The sequence below is a fragment of the Fundulus heteroclitus genome, chromosome 9, assembly GCF_011125445.2.
Source record: "Fundulus heteroclitus isolate FHET01 chromosome 9, MU-UCD_Fhet_4.1, whole genome shotgun sequence".
NCBI classification, from domain to species: Eukaryota; Metazoa; Chordata; class Actinopteri; order Cyprinodontiformes; family Fundulidae; genus Fundulus; species Fundulus heteroclitus.
The window spans coordinates 29,779,508-29,802,346 of NC_046369.1; the positions used below are offsets into that span (position 1 = coordinate 29,779,508).

Here is a 22,839-nt window from a genome sequence, read left to right on the forward strand (position 1 = left end):
TGAGCACATTGTACTGCATAAAATTGGTCGGTAAGCACAACGATAATAATGTATAAGGCGCACCATCGGTTTTTGAGAAAATTTAAGGTTTTTAAGAGCACCTTATAGTCCGAAAAATACAGTAAGCTACCTTCCTAATCTTCTCAGATTTGTGTTTTTGATGTTGTCTTGTTTCCAAACAGCAGATGAGATTGTCATGTTGGAAAAAAAAACACTGGACCCGCTATGAAAGCATGCCAGGTTTTTTTTTTCCTCACAAATTCAGGCATATGGCTATTTAATATCAGTATTAATAATACTAACAAAATTCCAGTTGTAAAAAAACAAGGCCTGAAGTTTTCTGTAAAACGTAATAGTAAAGCGATTTCTTGTTAAAGAATCAAGACGACTCCACATTCAGTGCCACCAAAATGGCTAAAAACTAAAATCACGTCAAGTGCCCATGATGTAATAATCAGGTTCAAACCCCATCCTTTAGCCTAGTGCTCCTGACTGATGAAGGGCCTTCAGAAAGTCTGGTGAAATCCACCATTCCAGTCTACAAGAAGAGGACACTGAAAACGGCCCCCAACACGCCACAGTCTGGTTTCCCAGGCAAATTATACTAAAATCAGACTACAAGATGCTGTCAGAAACCTCCACAAAACTTAGAATGTCCTCACAGGGCATTTACAGCAGGCTGTAGGTTGCTACCGTTGATATAAAAGGTGCACGTCAGTACAGGGACTGACCAACTTTAGCTGTCCACGGAGGCTAGACTGAAGTCTGCCAGGGACAACGCGGACAAAGATCAGCACTTCTTCAGGAATAATGCTGTCTGGTCATATGACACTAAGACTAAATCATTTAAAGACCAGAACAGAGGGTATGCCACCTGCAAAGCGTTGAGCTGGAGATGCCATGGTTAGAGGATGCTTTGCTGCAGCTCACCATCATAATCAACCATGAATTTTACACTCTGAGAGGAAACAGTAAACCAATCTGTAGAAAGAGTCGTGTTTAGGTAGATCTGCACCCTTCAACGTGATGATAACCCAGAACATAAAAGTAAATCCACAAAACAAGCTAGGAAACTGAAAGTCTGGGACCAAGTCATAGTCTAGACATTTTTCCTCAGCTAAAAAACACCTTTTTATTGACTTCCTAACAAGTAAAGCTATTTCTTTTGAAGTGCAATTGAGTTACTTGTTTCCCAGTGATAGAAAATGAGGTTACACAGCGGTATGTGAAAATGTTTTATTCAATAATGAAGGTTAAGTGGGGTGTCCTATTTTTTTTCCACATGGCTGAATGAGGCCAAACAAAGAGGACCTCAGGAATGCTTCAGCTTTCAGATCCAGCACAAACCAACACAGTTCCTCTTTTTGCTTACTCTGCGTGTTTAGTTTTTTTTTTTTTTTTTGGTGCCATTTCCTGCGTTTCCTCCTCCTTTTGTAACCACTAGTTTGTCTGTCTTTCCGCATACTGTTCAGATTACCTTCTCTGAAAACTGGGTCACTGTTCCCCCCCCCCCCAGTGTGAGCGTACGTGTAGCCATGATGTGTGCAGAAGGAACCAGATGTTTACTCGGCCTCTGACTGGAGGTCTTGAGCAGCGTTTCAGCAGGACCCTGGCCGACTGTTTTCAGCTTCTTGGCTGAAACCTCAGCTATGCTGGAGCGGCAGGGGGGCTGACGCCGAGCCCTCTAGCGGCTCCGTTTACCACAGAGACAGCTTTCTCAAGATGCCTCGGCTTATTTTAACACTGCGATCACGCTTGACGGGGGGGGGCAAAAATAACATTTTTGGTTGATTACATTTGAGGCTAAAATGTGAACAAAATTAATTTAGAAATATATTTCTTGTAAAAAGCAGAAGAAACCGAGCAAATTTTACTCCACCTTCCTTGCAAAACAGCGTGTGTTGCTCCTGACTCTAATTTATGCCCACAAAGTTGGAGGCCGGCCGTCGGAGAGCTCGGCTCGAACTGGACCAAACTGGTTTCCCTTTAACAAGGAGCTCCTGGCGCACCGCACAGCGCGTCCACCTCCTGTTGCAGGCAGGGACAGAGGGGCTGTTGTGCAACGCGTTCCACTCTTCGCTGATTGTTCTGATGTTTGCCTCCTCTTGTGCGTTTGTTGATCTGTGTTTGTTTTATTGTGAAAACCACAGGTAATGCGACGGAGGAGGGGAGGGAGAAGGAGAGCACAGAGGTGAAGGTTGACCCCCCTGAAGCCTTTCCCGACTCTGCAGGGTAAGATCGGCCCACAGTAACACCTCATCACTGTTAACAGATTTCCTTTAATGCAAGAACGATTCAAAGGTATTCACAGCCCTTGGACTTTTACACATTTTTGACACGTTATAGCGACAAACTATAAAGTTTTTTATGTTTTGGACCAAGATAAAGAGTCTTCTCAGCCGGTACTTGCAGGGTCATAGGGGTGGCTGGGGCCTTTCTCCAGTCACTGGAGAAAGGCTCACAACTAGGAGTTTGAGTTTGGTGTGCAGTTGTATTCAGCCTCTTTAAGTCTGATACCACTAAATAAAATCCAGTGAAATCATTAACCTTCAGAAGTCCCACAGTTTGTAAAGACTTGGCGATTTAATCTCAGTATAAACCCAGATGTTCTGTGAAGACCTCCATCAGACTGGGGTGGGGAGAAAGATGTTAAAAGGAAGCCAAACAATGTAGAGGTAGATGTGTGCGCTGGTCAGATGAGTACAAAATTTAACTTTCCGAAATGTTTTGCTGGTGGCAGCATCAGGTCTGAGGATAATTTTCTTTAACAGGAGAGGGAAGATTGATGGAGCTAAATTAGAATCCATGAGGAAAACCTGAGAGGCTGACAAAGGGAAGCTATTCATATTCCAGAAGGACAAAGATGCTAAAGATTCAACTAGAGCGACAACTGAGGGGTTTAGATTAAATTATATGTATGTGTTACTGTCTAGTCAAAGTCCAGACCTAATAGCAATTTAGGATCTGTGTGAAGACTTGAAAACTGATTGTCACAGAGCTTCTCTATCCTGTCTGTCTAAAGGGAGCTATTTAGCCAGGGGAAATTTCAGAGGAAATATCCTGAAGTTTGACGGCTAAACTGTGACAAAATCTATAAAGTTCAGAACATGAGAACTCCTGCAGTGCTCTGTGTAAGCCAGCCATTTGTTTGCTTTTCAGTCTGGACGCTGCAAAGCCGAAGCAACCTGCGACAGAGACGGATCCTAATGCCTCCAGTGACTCGAGTTCGTCCTCCTCCTCGTCTGAACCCAGCGAGGACAGACAGATTGTCACACTTGTGGAGGAGGAGGAAGACGAGGAGCCAAAGCAGTCGACCGTGACGCTGTTGGAGGAAGAAGCAGAGGAAGAAGAGGAGAAGAGCGAGGAGAAACCGAGGAGGGACGCTGACAGGAACCAGTGGGAGAGTCAGGCGTACTGTCCTTTCTCCTCCTTGTCCTCGCTGTCTCTGTCCTGCATGGCCACGCTGCCCGAGCTGCTCCACCGCTGGTGCTCCGCCAGGCTGGCGAAGGAGCGACTGCGCAGCCTCAGGAGGAGGCAGCTCAACACTCAGACTCAGACCGACGAGAGCGCCCCTGTCCCAACGCAGGCGCCTCCACTCCTCCTAGTGCCGACTCCTCCCCAAGAAGTCCTCCCCCTGACGGAGACGGCTGCGGAGCCCGAGGCGCCGGGTAAAGCCCATAACGAGGGGAGGCTCGCCGGTGAGGTGCAGACTGAAATGCAAGACACCGCTCAGCCATCCGATACGCACAGCCCAGAGCTTAACATCCTGCTAGAGCCCAGCAGAACGACCACCCTCCCCCCCCACAGTTCCTCAGCTCCTCACAGCACCCCGACGCGGCCCGACCCCACACACGAGGAGAAGCCGTCGCCTCCTGTGAAGGACGACGCCCTGGACCCTGCCCCCTCTCCTCCCCTCCAAGCTGCGCCTACTCTAGAGACGCAGCAGGCCAGCAGTGCCAGGTTGACGCTCTCCGTCAGTTCCCCCCCGCAGGCTCCGCCCCCTGAGACATCGTTTGTCGTCGTAGGGACCCCCACCAAAGAGCAGCCTGCGCTTTCTCTTCCTACCGCGTCGCGGCCCGAGAACCTCCTCCCGCCTCCCACTGAGCCGCCAGCCGCCGTCCCGCCAGCTGACGGCCACACAGACTCAGTTAAGTCGGGTACAGACGCCGGGGGGGGCAGACACAAACAGGACACCGATGCTGCTCAGACCCAGGGGGAGCAGGGCAGCAATCTCTCCCCGACAGGAGAGCCCCCTCGGCCCGAAGAGTCTGTGGAGGAGGAGCTGTTAAACACTAACGTTCAGCGGACAGCCACCGACTTCTACGCAGAGCTGCAGAATGGAGGCGACTACGCCGGGGGTAACGGCGCGTCGCTGAACGGAGGCGCCGTTCACGGGTCCAGTCAGAAGGAGAGCGTGTTCATGAGGCTGAACAACAGGATCAAAGCTCTGGAGATGAACATGAGCTTGTCCAGCAGGTACCTGGAGGAGCTGAGTCAGAGGTAAGACCTTCGAGGAGCCTAACCTGGACGTCTCTAGTGAAAAACGGCACGTGACGTGGTCATTTGTGCAACCCGTCTTCTCCAGGTACCGTAAGCAGATGGAGGAGATGCAGAAAGCCTTTAACAAGACCGTCGTCAAGCTGCAGAATACCTCCCGCATCGCTCAGGAGCAGGTCGCATACAGTTAAACCCAAACATTGTGAAACAAGTTGACCTTTTTCCACAGTAAATCCCTGCATTTACTGTGGGATTACCTCACAGCTAAACCACAAATGTGTTTTTTTTCTTCTTGGTAAATGGATACAGGACCAAAAGCAGACGGATTCCATCCAGCTTCTGCAGAGCCAGCTGGAGGACGTTACCAAACTGATGCTCAATCTGACGGCTACAGTGAGCCAGCTGCAACGAGAGGTAACCAACCTGCTGCTGTTTAACCCGCATTTAGATAAACGAGAAATGAACACGCCGTAGGTAAGGGGTAGTTAAGTTAACAAAGCTGCACCTTCTTTAATATACTCCATAGAGCTTTTTTTCTAATTTTGTTTGAGGAAGGTTATACATGAGCAAAGCGCATAATATTTTGTGTTGAGCGTCCCAGCCTGGTCTTCACCCTGGAGAGAAGATCACATTGGATGTCCATGTTTTGTTTGGTTTTTTTTTTGTTGCAAAATGCACAGATAATAAAAAAAAATATGATGACTTAATAGTTTGCTACCGCCAAAACCACCCTGTTGACGTTTCACTAGATCTAAAGGTGTGGTCCTGAAGGTTGAGGTGGTCCTCCATGGTTTGCACCTGTGTGTTGGCCATGTCCGTCAGCTTAGATTGAGTTTCCCTAACCCTTGGAGACCAGGTCACCACCTCAGTTGTCACTGTGCTCCCTAAACCATGCCTAAACCGCGTTTGCTTTGTAGCGGGACGCTACAAAGCTGCGGCTTTGCAGAACCAAAGGTGGCAAACTAAGATGCACCGTGTGTTCTGTCAGAACCGGCGTTAACTTCAGCTATTCTGGCGTGGCCTCAAAGGGGCTATTAGTGCAGCTTTCTGACACACCGACGTCGAAGATCTTTTAAAGGAAAATTGGTTGAACTCAAAGGTCTTCAGAAGCAAAGATCTTAAGACTTATTGTAATACTTTCCTGCTTAGTTCAGTTTAAGACATTTGAAACGCATAACCATGAACTGGTTCCTGGCTTCTCTGCAGTCTATGGATAATTATAACCCAGGAGTAGTAAGACTTGGTCGGATGTATCAGATTCAGGAAAAACTGGGGTTATGATGCACGCCTAATTGTTAGAAAATTATTCATATGGAAATGAACATAAGGCACAGAGAAAAGCAGCTTTCATTTACAGTATAAAGCAATAAGGCTGATCCCTGAAGAGGAAGTCCTGCACTAGCGTGGTTCTTATAAGGACATTTGCTCTCGGGCCTCTAAACCTTTAAAGTTCAGCGTGTGTTGGTCCTCATGTCCAGGTTTTTACCGCCGTCACACATTAAGTTGGTTGGCTACACAGGATGGACGCACTGTGCCCACGCCGGTTAAATCCAGGCGTTTATGAAAAATGCTTGCATGTGAAATGAATTGAGAAGAGCGGAGTGTCAGTCAGGCAGCTGAAATCTCTTAGAAAGGAATTTATATTAAATTTGCACACTGCACCCAGAACATGTTGCTTACACCCAAGGAGGCGTGTGCGCTCCCTACCACAAAAATGTCTCGTTTTGTGTGTTTTTGAAATGCTGTGATTTAAGCTCTTTACAACCACTCTAGTGTTTCTCGTGAACGATTCTGACTGAGCTCTTCCTCTCCAGGTGTCCGACAGTCAGAGCTACCTGGTGCTCTCTCTGCTTCTGTGCCTGTTGCTGGGGGTCCTGCTTTGCCTGCAGTGCTGCCGCGGCTCGTCTCCCGGCCCTAAAGCCGACCTCGCTCCCCTTCCCAAGAGCAACCACTACCCCAGCCCCAAGAGGTTTGCCTCGCCCTCTTTTGTTCGACGCGCTTTCGGTGAATGCAACCCTTTGTCTCTGCGGGCGTCTCTTTTTGAAGCTCCTAGAAATAGTCGCCTCTTCTCAGACTTGTAGTTATGCAACGAGCCCGTCTTTATGATTCCTGGAACCCGACGGGCTCCTTCCGCTGCCATCAATCCTGGCCCACCACCAGCCGAATGAGCGTGATGACATGGTTACTAACCTCTTTATAAATACCGTACATGTTCCTCCCTCCTCAGATGCTTCTCCTCCTATGACGACATGAGCCTGAAACGTAGGGTGACCTCCCCGCTGGTCCGCTCCAAGTCATTTCAGCTTTCCTCTACAGAAGGTGAGAACCCTCTTCACACCACACACACACGTCTCTCCTTCAACTTACCTTTTTAAAATCGCCCACTGTTACTCTTTTAGCCTCTGCTACTGAAACCCGAGCAGCCATTATGCCTCGCGCCCCCAGTCAGCGCATTGCAGAGACTTGTCGCGACTATTTCAGGCCAGCTGCTTTGACGCCCAGACGTTTCCAGAACGCTGCTCATTTTCCTCCATCCCGCACATTGTAAACCTTTTGCTATTTTGCTCATACAAGCCGGCGCCGAAAGGCGGCGCACGGCCGGCGTGAGAAGCCTTTTTAACCTGGAGAACCTGCAATGCCCTGCAAAAAATGTTCATACCCCGATGAAGATTTTCACATTGTAACCACAAGTAGCAACGTATTGTGACATGCCTGTGGGAAGTGGTGAAGCCATGGAAAGCCCTGTTGGCTGTGTCCCACGTGTGGCAAACATGCGGAGGAAGATGTTCTGGTCAGATGACAATACCGCCCTTCTTGGGCTAAATGGGGGGGAGGGAAGCTCTGAGTCAGAAACCTGACATTCCCTGCGCCTTTAAGAAGACATCCCCACCTCTAAACATGGTGGTGGCTGCGTGATGCTGTGGGAGTGCTTAATTCAGCGAGGATAGGAAAGCCGGGTCAGTTGAAGGGAATAAATTGACAGAATTAAATACAGGGAGGTCCTGGGCAGGCGGGTGGGGGGGGGGACTTTGGTGGAGACTCACCTCCCAGCAGGTAAAAGCCCCCAAACATACAGCCATGGCTACAATACAAAGGTTTGCATGTGAACATATTTCTGTATTAGAAGAGTTCAGTTAAAGCTCAGTCGTAAATCCATTTTACAATTTTCAAGACTTGAATTCACATCCAGCTTTTTTTTTTCTTTGCTTTCAAGTTATTAGGTCTAAAACTCTTTGAAGACCATATATAATTGTCATTCTTTTACCATTGAAACTCTGCTTTTTTTTTTTCTGTCTAAAGAAACTGGTTACAACGTGGAATGTAAATAAGAATCTGGGTTCCCACGGGTCCTTGAAATCCTTGAAAGTTTGTGAATCTGAAAAAATAAATTCAAGGCCCTTGAAAGTTCTTGAAAACAGCCAAAAAAAACACCTTGTCCTTGAAAGTCCTTGAATTTTTTTGTTGGGTTGAAAGTTCACACGGATGACGACTCGTGTGATTATTTTACTACCATACGATCTTTTAAAATTATGTTGATTCCGCAGACTTTTAGTTTGCAAAAGTACGTTCGCTCTTCTTCGTTAGTTGGGAGGCTACGGTTTAGGCCTACGTACCTCCAATAGGTTACATTCACGCAGTGTTGCCAACTCAGCGACTTTGTCGCTATATTTAGCGACTTTTCAGGGTCAAAGTCAAAAACTAGCTTAATCAAAGATGAAAGTAAAACAAATTGATATAATTCTGAACATCTCAATGCTGCACTTTTTTCCATAAATTCCATGAAACGGTAGGCTAATGTACATCTTATATGTAATGTAGTATTGCATAGCCATGTACTGTGGATATAAATGTAGGCTATGAATATGAATCAATATCAATGTAGGCTATAAATTAAGTCCACTTTCTTGCATTGCTTCTGACCCAACAACTTCTATGCCGTTTAGTCTTTTATTGAATTTGCATTGTATTAAAATATGATAACCTATTCAGCGGTCACAGTAGGTAAATGCCGCCACGTGTGGTCCTTGAATTTGAGGAAATTGGTCCTGGAAAGGTCCTTGAATTTGATGTTCACCAAGGTGTGGGAACCCTGAAGAATGTAAATGGTTATGAACGGTTTTGCGGGCATTACACATCTCCACCTGCTGGCCATCGCTGCCGAGCTGTGCGTGTGGAAGAGACGTCGCCCTTGAGGCGAGGGCGGCTGTCTTTGCCAGCTCGCGTCCACATGCCGGCTGCAGGAGTGTAATAATAGAGCACAATGCTTCACTGGCTCATGCTAGACGTTTGCAAGTAGTGAAGAGCACTGAACTAACAGGGGCTTTATATACTATGTCAGTTTAACGTTGGATTATATATACATTCCTACTCATTAGTTTTGCTTACTGATTTTTTTATTTTTTTATTTATTTATTTTTTATTTTTTTAACTGTAATCTGGGATGAGAAGGTACATTATTATTATTTTTTTTTTTACCATTTTGTTACAAGTTAAAACTACTTGCAAGGTCATTTCATGCTTGTGACGTGTATGTATTCCTGTTTGCCATTCCATCATTAACCTGGCCCCTCTCTCCCCTCCCCAGTAGGTCCAGATGACTTGTTCATTGTAGAACCTCTAAGGTTTTCTCCAGAGAAAAAGGTACAGTGTCTGCTGTCTGTGATGGCCGCCTTACATAAGTGCTGTGTGTTCTCTAGTGTCAGTCGGTGTGTTACATAAGGCAGAGAATCACTTCCTGGTCACATTTCTGATTTCACCGGAGTCCTAGCTGAGGGAGAAGCCGATCTCTTAAGTGTTAGCCCTTAAACATCTAGTCCTTTGTGCTACTTATTTCTGTTACACATCTGAAGCATCTCACACACACGTCCTGTTGGGTAAAGATATTTGCCAGCACACCACCCGAATGACTTGCAAACACTGCAAGACAAGTATTTTCTGTTAACAGTAGCGTTTTCCTAATCATATTCTCCATTATTCCCGTATAAACTTTCCTCCCGTGCTCTGACCAGTTTATGTGCCGTCAGTGTTTAGCTCCAAACACGTTGATGTGGCCCTGTATTATTCCAGGTGCATTTCAGTACAGCAATATTTCGAACATTAATGTGTTTCAGTAATTCAACTGTGAAAGTGAAAGCCGTATTGTATAGATGCATCATAGACAGAGTGACATATTTCAGGCTTTTAGCTCTGTTTGTTTGATAATCAGCTGTACTGGCCAAGTTTGTTCACACAAACAAGAACTATGACTTTGGTTCTGCTTTGATCTCAGTGTACAAACACTTGGATAGAAATATAAAGGTTTGGTAAGAAGTGTGATGCTAGAACACCGCGATAAAATGTGCTAACTTTTAGATTTTAGCTGCAGTCCCCACCTTGGGAATCTCTCCTAAACTCTTTAATGGGCTTTTCTTAATTATCCAAAGTCTGTCTGTTTGTTTTTCATTAGCTGTAAGCCATAATAATCAGAAACTGAGATGAAATGAACACTTGATGTCACTTTGTGTGTAATGAATCTATACGAGTTGGAATTGAATTACTGGAATCATTTCTTGAAATGCACCTGGAAATGTCTCTTTCTATCCTTTTAGGTTTAAAAGTAAGGTTCTTCTCCTCTGTTGTTTGTTCTGCAGAAAAAACGTGGCAAGACAAAATCTCTGGACAAAGTTGAGACCCTGAAGCCGTTTGATCCCTCCCTGCCCCTCACAAACGGGGATCTAAATTGCAACGGGTTCCTGGCGAGCCTCCCTGCGATGCCTCCCCCTCCTCCCCCTCTCCCCCCTCCCCTCCCTCCTCCAGCGCCGCATCCCCCTCCATCCACGGAGCAGGTGGCACCTTTGCCCGCTCTGACGTCGAAGGAGCTCCCCTCTGAAACCAGCAGCTGCAGCTCCTCCACCCACTCCGAGGAATCGTACACTAGCCGCCTTCCCCCGCCCTCTCCCATCTGCCCCCCCGCCGGCATGTGCAATGGCCACGACCTCCCTTTGGCCCTCACCCAAGCTCCCGCCAGGTCCCGACAGGAAAAGCGCTCGGTGAGGCGGCGGAGGTCTCGACAGACGGAGCTGCAGTTCCCCTCCATGCCTGGAGGCGGCGTGGATTCTCTGCCGAGCCTGCAGCAGCTCATGAAGGGAAACAAAGAGATTAGTGTTGGGACCATCAGGGTGACCGCCGTCACCGGACACGTGTGAAACGCCCCGCTCCACATTTACACAGCTCCCCGTTCACTATAAGAATGACTATATCCCAAAGAACCACATTTCCCATGAGCCCCCAGGCGCACAGTTGAAGTGACTTTAGCAACATTAGCTCATCCAGACAGTATCCACCCTTGTCAAAGACCCGTTTCACGGTTACGTGCCTTTAAATGTGTTGGAAACCTTTTTTTAATTGTGAAAATGTTTTAAGCTTAGAGAGCTGCTGATGTGCAACTAGAGACTCTACGGTGGAGAGGGACACATCAGCACACATTCGGTACAACAGGAGTTCTTGTTTTTCTGAAAAAGCACATCGTCTCCAGACAGCAGAGCATCGGTTCATTTATTCCCCCCCCCCCCACCCTGTTCTGAGCACAGCGAGCGAGGCGCTGACCTCACCTCTACACTCCTTCAGTACGTCTTAGGCTCCTGATGGAGAAAAGTGACATTTTAGGGGAAACGTGGAGCACACAACTTCATTTCATCCTCTTTTTCCCTTCTGTCACCTTCTTATTTTATTCTCATCTATCCTGTTTGACTGTAGGTGTTTGAATGGGACCAGTGTTTAAAATCCTAATGTGAACCCGTCTGACGCTCTCGCCGGCCACGTTACTGTTTGAAGCCTCCCACAGGAGCTGAATGAAGAAAGTAGCCTAAACCCGTTTGTCCTCTTCGCTCCTTATTTTGTTTAAACCCCAGACTACCGTTACAGAAGCAGCAGTCTGCACATCCCACAAGCTGATCATGAATCATTCCCTCCTGGAGGTAGTTGGGCTGAGCCCAGAAAACATCATGCATTGAAAGTTCCTATCAGTTTTGATATATAATGTCTGTGAGCCAGCTACAGGCGATCTGGCTTCTGTTTGAATGTTTTTTTTTTATTTTTTTTTAGCCAGTCTGAGCCATGATTGTTTCATGTCCCACGTTTATATATTCGTTCCAGCGTCATCGCGTCTCTTCTGAGCCTAGTGAAGTGAAAGAACACGCTGGGACCGCAGAGTTGAATGTTTACACTTGTTTCACTCACACAGCCCACAGGGACCCTGCAGATGAATCTGACCGACCAGCTTTATTTATCTATTTATTTATTTAAGTCTGTAGAGTTTTCTAATCGAGGCACTGGCTTGTCAGTCTCCCAGTTCTGCGGGGTCACCGTGGTTTATGTGCGTAACAGAAATATTAAGTCAGTAAAAACGGTCAGGACAGAGGGCTCGAGTACATATTCCTTTCTTATCGCATGCTTTCCAGTTTTCACTTTGTAAGAAGCTTTTGTGTTGGCCTCCGTTAAGCATCGACTGTATTTTGCATCCTGCTGAATTGGTTTGTTTGTAGAACTGTTGGATCGGAAGACTGCTGCTTCTGTCTTCAGCGCTGCTGTTTAAACGTAGGTGAAAGAGCCCAGCTAAGTGTGTTTTTTTTTTTTTGTTTTTTTTTACGGCGTCACAGCTTGATGCACTTCTGTTTAAATTCTGCATAAAGCTGCATGCAGGGCGACCCAAACGCCCTGCGGAGTCCAGGGTCTTTTTTTTGTTTGTTTGTTTTTTAACAGCTGAAATGTTTCCTCTTGTGCTTTGGGTTTCTGACCGGCTCCGTGTGGTTGGTGTCGTGTTGTCGCTGCTACTCCTGGACCCTTTTTCCCCTCCCCAGTCACCTCTGGCGCTCGCTGCATGCTTCCGTCAGTCATGGTGGAGAAAAGCCGCCAGCTGGCGTTCATGTTGTTTTAGTTCGGCCCGCCGCTCTGCGTCCTCGCTCTCACCTTCCCCTCCGGTTGTCTCCTATTCCCTCGTTGTGTGCCCCACCTCGAAAGACCCCGGTGTTTTTATAAAGAGGAGATGAACCGTTATTGAATTAAAGGGAAGCGAGAAAGATTGATCCGATTTGCAACACTAGTAATGGGATTACAAATGTTTCGCAAGCTCAGCAAATCCTTTATTGTTTTTGTTTTTTTCCACCCTCTCTTTTTAATGTGTATGATGAGTGTTTACCTGTATGCATGGGGGATTACGTTAGCTTCATGGGTGTATGTTTTATTTTGTCATGAAAAAGACTACTTAGAGCCTGCTTCAATCCATAACACAGAAGAAGAGGAGGAAGCACTTGCAGAGAATTTCTAGAGATGCACGTGCACTTTGTATGACTCCTCCTATGACTGCCTTCTTTTTTCTTCTTTTTTTGGTTTTGTACTTTATATGTCAAGTGCTATTTTTCCCCGTCACCCCTCCTCCCCCACCCCTTCTCTCTGAGTACTCCAAAAAGCTGCACAGTATTTTTGAGCAGGAGTGAGTTACTACAACAAACTGTAGTGCCATTAGAAACTGTGAATTCTTTCTAAATAAAACTTTTTTTTTTGTTGTCTTTCACTTGTGATTGGATTTTATTCTCTTGGCTCTGGGTTCTATTGGGGCGCGGTGAACAGTTTTCAGAGGAAAGCGTGTGACGTTAGATTTAGAGTAAAAGAATGCTAGCTCCTTTTTGGTCTGTCTGCAGGTAGTTTGTAAGTATAACAATCTCCCCCCCCCCCCCCCCCGCCACACACAAAAAAAAGAACAGAAAAGAAAAGGAAAAATCCCACATTTTAATTGGCAAAACCACCTTTTCTTGCTATTAAATGTAGTTCAGTATGAGTTTAAATAAGTGCTAGTATGTCTTTGAATGTCAGTATCAGCAGGAAAGATGTTTGAAGTGTTGCCAAGCAAAAGTGTTTGCACATTTGGAAAATATTACAAATCTAAATAAATGACTGATTAAGAACTATGGATTATTTTACATTAATTTCCCTACCGTATATCCTATGGTTTTCTAGAAATCTGTCAAATATTTCATTTAGTTCTCATATTTACTTAAATTTTTTTTTTGTTTGTTTTTTTTTAACTTATTTACAGTATGGAGGGGGAAATTTCAAGTGTTTTTATCCCAGTTCCTTTAAATAATTTTGGCTATGCCCACTGGTCCATCATCCAAATATCAAACTAAATAAAATTTAGCATTTTATTTGGAAAGGTCTTAGAGCGGAGAGACAGAATTTGTTGTGCAGTTTCGTACGTCGGTGATGATTCGAGGAGCAGATGAGGGTAGAGTAGCCAGGAATTTAACTCGAGTAGTGCTACTTCAGCACATTTCTTACTCAAGGCAAAGTAAAAAACACCCAACCAAGAAAATACTCGAGAGTAAAAAAGTAAGAAGGCTACTTAAGTACTAAGTCAATATTTATAACTGATTTAATATTTAAAAAAATATTTACCTGATCATTCAAAAATTTTAAACACAAATTCTGGTATTTTAATGACTCAATTCACAAATTAGTTATGAACTAACAGATTCAGGCAGAAGAAGCACTTTTGTAAATATTTTTTAAACGGTTAATGTATATAAGCTAAGTTAGGACAGTGCAAAGTACTTCCAATAATATCTGTTTACTGTATGGTTTCTTGACCTGTAAATGACTCAATGAGCTCAGCAGAAAATACCATTTAAAAAGAAAAAAAAAAGAAAAAATTGTGTGCAAACAAGAAGTCTCACCTTAATATAAACTGCAGATGTGTCTATCTGGTGCATTTTTGGTAGAAACAAATTTGTTCTTTATTCAGTGAAGTTACTCATAGTGGATAGAGTAACCATACAATTTACTCAAGTGTAGCGATACTTCATAATTACTCAAGTAAAGGAAATACAGTAAAATTACTCCCAGAAGTATATTTTGTTCAGAAAGTTACTCAAGTAAAAGTAACTGGTTACTTCCCATCTGTCGAGGAGCCATATATCTTCTGGTTTTGGTCCACAGTGTTTTTGATTGAGCCATGTAGCAGGACATTTAATAGCACTTCCTGCTGACTTTAGAGATGCTGATTTCATTTCCCAGCTGGGCAATTGTCTAGCAATAGGGTAAATGGCTGCAGACCTGATCTGCCCTTAACCCTAGAGGGAATAAATGGAGTATGGGAGGAAGGTGAAACACCAGAGCCAACAATAGAAATGAGCAGAACTCATCAACCTTGGCTTCCTTGATACTCTGCAGAGAACCACAGGCGCATCACATCCATGCCAAATCGATGTAGTGATGCATTGTTTATTGTAGCATACATGTAAAAGATTTTCTGGATCCCAAACCTTCTGGATTGATAATCCTTTTCTTCTGTAATCTAATCTCTTAAACTGATTTATTTTATTATTTTTTTAGTGGTTACCCATAATAATCAAAATTATAAAAAATAATTGATCACCATCTTTTGGCCTCTCGCCCAGTGAACGCTGGAGATAGGCACCAGCGACCCCATGAGGGATAAAGCGGTTTTGGAAAATGGGTGGATGGATGGATGGATACATCTTTTGTACAATTTCTAAAATAAGTTTCACTTGAATTGCTTAAAAATGTAACTTTATTAATATTCCAATTTAATGAGACAGCACCTTTTTGTAGTTATTAATTCCGCAGGAACCAAAGAGACAATAAGATTGTTACCTTCCATGCATATAAGTGTATTTCCCTACCCTTTAGCTCATTTTGGTTAAACCCCAAAACTCCTTATGTAACCTATTTATATCTATCGTGTTTGATGTTTATTTCAGGCTATTATAAAGTGCTGTTTGACTATTACTCATTTAGTCAGGGTTGCCGTAAATGGGGAGAGGGAGTTAGGACAATTCCGAGGACTGACAGGGGCCCCAAAAAAGAAAAATTAAGTTTATAAATGTGAAGATTTTGGGTTGATTTATTTATCCGCCTCAGAGGTCGTTCCTCCAGCCACAAGGTGGCGCTGCACACAAAGCCAGGCGCTGCTTCCTTGCAGAGCGTCGCTGCTTCTCGCTGTTTACGTTTGTCCTGCAACATGGAGGACGAAGTGGATGTTGACATCGAGGGAGACGACTTCGACAGCAACGTGGGGTAAGGCGTCTCTCCGTTTCCTGCCGTGTCCAGCCTGCTCTCTCCGTGGGGGTTAAGCGCCCCTGAACGCCGGCTAGCAGGATCATCCCCAGCGTCTCGGTGTCTGTTACGGCTGGTTTCCTTCTTGTTGCAGAGAGATGGACGCAGCAGGGTTAGTCCCGGAGCAGCTCATCCAGCCTGCCGTCAGAAACAGCTCCTGGATGCTGGTAGGACCTCGTGAAATCTCGCGGTTTGTCTATGGCAGTGCGTGTGTGGGGCTGGGTGGTCAGTGTTCTGTGTTGTGTTGCAGCCCTGGGAGCTGGACAGCTCCATCAGCCCGGAGAACAGAGAGGCGATAGAGAGGATGCTGTTGGAGGAGCAGTAGCCTTTCAAACCTTTAATCAGGAACCAGCTAAGACGAAGCTGCACAGCTGGCAGGCTGCAGAGGGACGCAACCTGAGAATTAGTTTTACAGAGCCAGACTCTCTTCAGTAATTAGGTTACATGGTATTTAAGTTCTCAATCTAAAGTTAAACCATCAATTAAGCGGAAAAAAGAAACCGTTGTAACTAATTATGAAGCAGCAACAAATTGGTTAATTGTAAGTAAGGTTTTTGATCTGGTTGTACCATTGATCCAAAACGTCTACAAGAAAAAACATTAAACATCAAGCATTTGCACTTAACTGTCCTCGAAGATATTACTTGACGGGTGAGAAGATTCCTGACATTTTGCCCAGTGATCCCAGTAAAAAGCCTAAAGTAAAGAAGTAAGTCACTTTCGTTACCCCCCCCCCCCCCCACCTGTTGTTACTTTGGTCAAACATCTGTTTGATGCTCTTCGCTGTCAAATGTTCAGATCTCCAACGAAAAGCTCAACCTCGGCCTCTGCTTCATCCCGCTGGTCCAAACAGGAAAAAGAGCTGTTTCAGGAGGGATTGGTAAGCTTCTTAATTTTAATAGTTTATGTTGTCCTAAAGTGAATTTAACAACATTTCTGGAAGAGTGTGTCCACCTTTAAAATGTTGGGGGTTTTTTTTCGACATAAAAAATACTTTTTTGGCCCTTGTGGTGAAAGGTTTGGACACCCTAGCTGAATCAAAATGGCGTGCAGCGGTGACCGGACCTGGTATATTTCCCACATCAGTCTCCCAAGAAATGTTTGTTGTTCACATGAACTGTACAGGATGAATATCACATGGACACTGGACATTCAAAAAAAGAAATCGAATCATTCTTTACTTTTTCATGCACAAAATACTGTTATTTTAATGTGGTATTTTTGTCTTAATATCTTTTGAGGCCCGTTATGGTCGAAGGTGGACAAAAATCGCCAAGCTGGTGGACACTCGCAGTGTCCTTCAGGTCAAGAGTTACGCTCGGCAGTATTTCAAACACAAGGTGAGACTACCCGACTGTGGTTTACTGGTCAACACTCACCTGTAACTTATTCAAACACCTTTCTTTTGCTCTCCTGTTTACTCAAACTCAAGGCTAAAGCAGACCCCGGAGCTGCGGCTCCCTCTACAGGTCCAGAGCAGCACCTGCAGCCTCCTCAGCCGACAATGATCAATACTGTGCGCATAGAGAGGCTTTCTGATGACGAGGATGTCGACATCACTGACGATCTGAGTGAGGGCGAAGGGGAGGACACCAAAAGCGAGTTCAGTGGGCCAGCAGCGCAGCCAGAGACTGAGACTAGAACAGAATGGTCCACAGAAGAACAAAAAGAGCCGACTCAGTTGGAGAGCATCAATGAGGCAAAGGACCAACCTTGCCTGAGTTCTCCTACTGGCCAAAGTCCTCAGTCCGCTTTTATATTTTTTTCCACCAAGGAAGATGAAAAAACATCATCAGATGAGGATGTTTTACAGACAGAACGTCCCGAGATAGAAGCACAGACAGATTCAAAGGCGACCACACAGACGGCTCGGCTCGCAGAAACATGTCATGACTCCACAGGTAATTCACATCAGGGGTTTGTTTGTATCTTAAGCTCATGTACCTGTCAGTGACAGTGAATGTGTTTCTTGGCAGATTCTGCTGAGAACATGGCCATCCATGGACCACAGAAAGAGCAGGAGGACGAAGAGGATGAAGTTGAAGAGCTTAAGGCCCCTGAGCAGGAGATTGAGCTGGACAAGGAGACTATCACGGAGGATGAAAAGCAAGCCATCCCTGAGTTCTTCGAGGGTCGACCATCAAAAACCCCCGAACGATACCTGAAGATCAGGAACTACATCCTGGATCAATGGTAGCCAAGAACCCGTCTTAGACTGACTTCCCCTCAGCTGTAGAGAAGAACTGAGCACTCTTGTGTTTGTCTGTAGGCTGAGGAGCAAGCCCAAATACCTGAACAAGACGTCGGTCCGTCCGGGTCTGAAGAACTGTGGGGATGTGAACTGCATCGGGAGGGTACACACGTACCTGGAGCTCATTGGAGCCATCAACTTCAACTGTGGTAAGCCCGCAGTCCTTGAGCTACATTTACTTCTGCAGCTTTTATCTTAGCTCCGTATAGGTGTCTGGACTCGTGTGTTTTTCTTGTAGAGCAAGCGGTGTATAATCGGCCAAACGTGGTGGACCGGACCAAGACGAAGGAGGGCAAAGATGTGCTTGAGGCTCTTCAGCTAGCTCAGAGATTGCAGAGCATGGTAGGAATGCTGTGACCAGCTGCAAAACCTGAGCTTGGCAGACAAACTAACATCCTATCGGTTGCAGCGGACCAGGAAGAGACGCGTGCGAGACATATGGGGGAACTGGTGTGACCCTAAGGACTTGGAAGGACAGACTTATGAGGTATGGAGACTGCCTTACATGCACTCCAGCAGCTTTGAAGCTTTATCTTTATTTCTACTGAATCTGTTTGGGCGATGTGTTTTTCAGCATCTCAGTGCCGAGGAGCTGGCTCAGCGGCGAGAGGAGATGAAGAAGCAGCCTAAACCCTGCAAGACATCCAGAAACAGAGGGTGAGCGTGACGGATTCAGGTACCAAGTATTAAATTATAGGCTGGAGAAATCTAACCATATTATCAATCTCTGTCCAATAGGACTTTTGATCCGTTCCAGCTGATTCCTTGCAGATCTTTTGAGGAAGATGTACAGGTCAGTGACCATTTGTGTCAATGTTGTTTGTTCATATTTTCACACAAGCATCTTGTTACAATGGCATATAAAGATGAGCAATGCATCTTATTGACTTCATATGTATACACACTATATTTATGTGCCAATGCAATACTAAGTTATGCAGACACTTTGTCTGCGCTAATGAAGATATACTAACCTCAGCATGCCAAATGCTTGACTTGCTCCCACAGCGGGCCAGCATTACCTATTTTCTGTTTTTCATTTCTGAACCATTTGATTTCTTCTGATTTGAGTTAAACGTTTTTTTTTTATTTCTCATTCATGAAAAACTGGTGTAGATGTACCCACCACATCCGTATTTATACGTAGCTTTGATGTCCACAAAATTTGACAAATGGTTGGACCAAAATCTATACCAAAAACATTTCTCTAATTCCTCTCGAAAAATGACAGCATTAGAACGGATCATTGATATACTTCAGGACTTACAAAAAATATTCCCTGCGTCATAATTTCATGCTAAATTCTTAAAGCTGCTCCAACAAAGGGGCAGTCCGTTCTATTTTCTGATTATTTCAGCTAATGATTAACTGGACATTTGAGGGCTCTTGTCTCACTTTGTGTGGAGCGTTAAACCGTCCTGTTCAGATGGTCAGGCATTCATTAAGTGTGGAAAAAATGGGAACAACAACAACATCTCATCAGACTTTACCTTTTACACCCTTCATCCCAATACACACACCATATACAAAACAGGAGCACATCATCTGTGATACACATACTGCATACCTATGACAGGATTTTATGTTTTCTAAAAGGTTCTTCATATCTTTATTTGTAGACCAACAGAGAAAGTAAATGTATTTCCATTTGCCAGGGGTATGTGGGAAGATGATAAACAGCGAGATGGCAGATTTAACTCCGATGTTGCCTTTTACATCCAAGATGAGATCAATCTTACTAGAATTACCGGTTTGGAAGCTTGCACTTATCTCAGGAATAAATGTTTTTGTTATAATAATAAATATGTAATTTTTTTTATTAGAAACTTTATTGGATTCTGTCCTGACATCAGTCTTACCTTAGTCTCTATTACAGCTTGTGGTTGTCTACACATTTCTTTTTTCTGAAAGTGTTTGGACCATTGAAAGCCAGACTTAGGCAGAGACTTGTATACATCCAACCATAAAACTGTCTTCTTCTGGAAATTAATACTTTTTACTGTAGTTGTGGTACTATTTGGTGAGTTTCATTGTTAAACCTTTCAGAATTGTGCTTCTCTCCCCCCAGGAACCATTCCAGGTCATCGTGTGTGCCGAGACTCTTCTCATCATGGACATGGTACGTTATGAACTCAGCCTCAAAATAAGAAACTCAGGTTTCTTATTTTGCTTTCTTGTAGGATCTTTTACCTGCCAAAAACTAAGAAAGAAGCATGCAGGAGGAGACAATGTCAGTGCAGAAAGCATTAAATCTGAGCACGGAAAGGAGAACAGAGTATATTTGAAACAAAGCAGTAGTTTTAAGTGCAGAAATAAAATTTAAAATGTGAGTTCTTAATCTTTGGCGGGTTATTACCCCATACATTCTGTTTATCATTCAACGAGACATGCCAGCTATTTTATTTTATGTCCAGCATGCCCACGTCTCAAGAGGCGAAGTCATTGGCCTGCTGGGTGGAACGTTCAGCCAGGAGGAGAAAGTACTCAAGGTAAGAGGTCGACTGGATTTATCCTTATTCTCATTCTGAAAGCTGACGAACGCTTTTGCGTGCAGATCTGTGCAGCAGAACCATGCAACAGCGTGAGCACGGGTCTGCAGTGTGAGATGGACCCAGTGTCACAGACTCAGGCCTGTGATGTGCTCGCAGCCCTGGGCCTTTGCGTGGTGGGCTGGTACCACTCACACCCCTCCTTTCACCCAAACCCTTCAGTGCGGGATATCGACACGCAGGACCAGTTCCAGGTAAAACTGAATCGATGAAAGAACCTGTGCAGATTCCTCTTTAACACCGTTCTTTTGACTTGACCATATTTTGTTACGTTGCCACCACAAACTTGTATTAATTTATGGCACTGGCCAACACAAATGACTTATTTCTGAATATAAAAAAGTGTGAAATGTTTTTATACACCCCTCTGAGTCCATATTTAGTAGAACCAATTCCAGATGGTTCTACTAGGTCTTCTTGGCAAAAGGGCTCTAGCTGAGTCTGATTGGATGGAGGCAGTCTGTGGCAAGGCTCGCCAAAGATTCTCTGTTGGATTAATCAATGGAATTTGACTCAGCCTGTTTTAATACATGAATATGCTTTGGTCTAAACAGTGCACTAATAGTTAGTGTTATATTTATGGTAATTGGAAGAACAATGTTAGTGCAATCCTTGCAGTCTTAAACTGCTTTTCTTCCAGTATTGGCCTGTATTTTTCTTCACACATATCTTCCTATCAGCTCTGACCAGCTGGCTTCTCTCTTCTGAAGGAAAGCATCCCCACAGCTTGATGCTGCCACCACCATGTTTCACTGTGGCAGTAGCGTGATCCGGGCGGTACACCCACATACACTCTCTTCTGTGTTTCCTGATCCAAATGATGCTTTTTGTTCTCTAACAAACACCCGAGGCGACATACAGCTGTTTTACATGACTTCTGAATCCAAATGGTTGCTCTGGATTTTATTTAGTGGCATTAATCTAAAGGAGGATTAATACATTGACAGGTCGCACTTTCTGGATTTTTTTTATGAACATTTTGAAAGCCATTTTCTGTCTTATTTGCACTACTGAATTGGGGAGTTGTTGACAGAAAATCCCAATAGGATTGTTTTGTTATGTAACATACAAAAGATTGAAGGGGCGTGAATACTTTTGCGTGGTGTATATGCGGACATGCTGTCTGATCCTCTGCTCTCTGATTCAACACAGAGTTATTTTTCCCGCGGTGGAGCCCCCTTCATCGGGATGATAGTGAGCCCGTATGACCCTGCTAACCCTTCGCCACACTCCCAAATCACCTGCTTGTTGGTGAAGGAAAGCCAAGAGCCTCTAAGCCAAAACAGTATGTGAGACACACTCTTAGACACTGTAAGACATGACTCGGTTCAGATCGAGAGGCCCAGCAATCAAGCAGACAATGTAGGCCATGGGATATACAGTGAGACGGTTTTACGTCTTACTCTGTCTCTTTGTTACTCCACAGAGCTGCCTTACAGGTTCAGCTTTCTATCCTCACAAGATTCTCCTGACTGGGAGCAGACCACGAGGAGGGCTCACTGGATCATCCAGAAGTACGCTCAGACACACGGGTCAGTCATAATCAGGACTCTTAATTCCCGCAACCAGACGCTGGTTTGACTATGGATTGCTCTGTAGTGTCTTGAAAAAGTGTCTTGTTCTGGTTGAGCAGGAGCGTACAGATGGACAGGTTGTTTCGGAGAGACTCTAGCCTCACCTGTCTGGAAAAGGTAAATGTGACTCCTTGGTTATTTCAGCTGGACACCCTCAGTAGCTCATGGCTGCCTCTCTCTGTCCAGATGATGGCGTCTTTGGGAAGACACTTGGAGCCCCTGGCAGATGGAGAGGGAGACCAGTTCCTCTCCGAGATCCAGTCCCTGTTCTTGTCGGAGTTTATGTCCAAGCAGAAATCCTCACATCAGGAAGAAGGAGAGCCTTTAAGCGTCTCAAAGTCTGTGCAATCAGACGACATCGCTTTTGATCAGCTGACCAGTCAGGAGAAGGTCCACAAGGGAGGAGAGGGCGGCGAAACAAACAGCGGCTCAGTTTTGCATTTAGGCTCCGTGTTATCAATTGAGCACGACTATTTACTGTGAAAAAGAGACAAAAAAACCCCCTAATATTTAGCTGTGTATAGCGTTTGAAGTACACATGTTGGTTTTTATTACAGCTTTATATTATAATAAATCTGATAGAATTATAGTTGGAATCAATAATACAATCAATCTCCTGTATATAATTGTTTATGTTGGAGCTGTATTGGTTTAATACAGTAAAGGATATGGTTGTGGGGTCCAAAAAGATTATGATTGTTAGGGGTAGACTCTCATACCAGTACGGTGCTTTGATACCAACCAAGAGTCCTCCAAATAATCGTAAATCAAGTCCATGTTTGAGTGTGTGTGTCTAAGAGAGTATTTTATCAGTTCCTATGGTACTAAAATAAAATAATTTTTACAGTTTTTAAAA

At 44.6% G+C, this 22,839-nt stretch overlaps 2 protein-coding genes across 5 annotated transcripts in view; both read left to right on the plus strand.

Annotated features, from left to right (window-relative positions):
- The window catches only part of suco (SUN domain containing ossification factor), a 44,670-nt gene extending 31,622 nt beyond the window's left edge, over positions 1-13,048 (plus strand). For 3 of the 4 annotated variants that reach the window (XM_036141436.1, XM_036141438.1, XM_036141439.1), the window contains 8 exons: positions 2,151-2,232; positions 3,160-4,500; positions 4,586-4,673; positions 4,807-4,911; positions 6,312-6,466; positions 6,725-6,816; positions 9,083-9,138; positions 10,128-13,048. In XM_036141436.1, coding sequence (XP_035997329.1) covers positions 2,151-2,232; positions 3,160-4,500; positions 4,586-4,673; positions 4,807-4,911; positions 6,312-6,466; positions 6,725-6,816; positions 9,083-9,138; positions 10,128-10,682 — 2,474 coding nt within the window. In that variant the 3' untranslated portion in view covers positions 10,683-13,048. The remainder of the gene's footprint in view (positions 1-2,150; positions 2,233-3,159; positions 4,501-4,585; positions 4,674-4,806; positions 4,912-6,311; positions 6,467-6,724; positions 6,817-9,082; positions 9,139-10,127) is intronic. The other variant, XM_036141437.1, reaches the window with a different exon arrangement.
- Positions 13,049-15,456: 2,408 nt separating this feature from the next.
- Positions 15,457-22,834, plus strand: mysm1 (Myb-like, SWIRM and MPN domains 1). Its single transcript, XM_036141440.1, has 20 exons — positions 15,457-15,570; positions 15,704-15,776; positions 15,860-15,930; positions 16,247-16,318; positions 16,408-16,489; positions 16,851-16,949; positions 17,042-17,510; positions 17,586-17,802; positions 17,879-18,009; positions 18,099-18,202; positions 18,270-18,347; positions 18,435-18,517; positions 18,599-18,653; positions 19,929-19,979; positions 20,275-20,349; positions 20,415-20,603; positions 21,562-21,694; positions 21,836-21,941; positions 22,043-22,100; positions 22,170-22,834. The coding sequence occupies exons 1-20, from the start codon at positions 15,515-15,517 to the stop codon at positions 22,464-22,466; spliced, it is 2,499 nt and encodes an 832-aa protein (XP_035997333.1). The 5' UTR covers positions 15,457-15,514; the 3' UTR covers positions 22,467-22,834.
- The last annotated feature ends 5 nt before the right edge of the window (positions 22,835-22,839 follow it).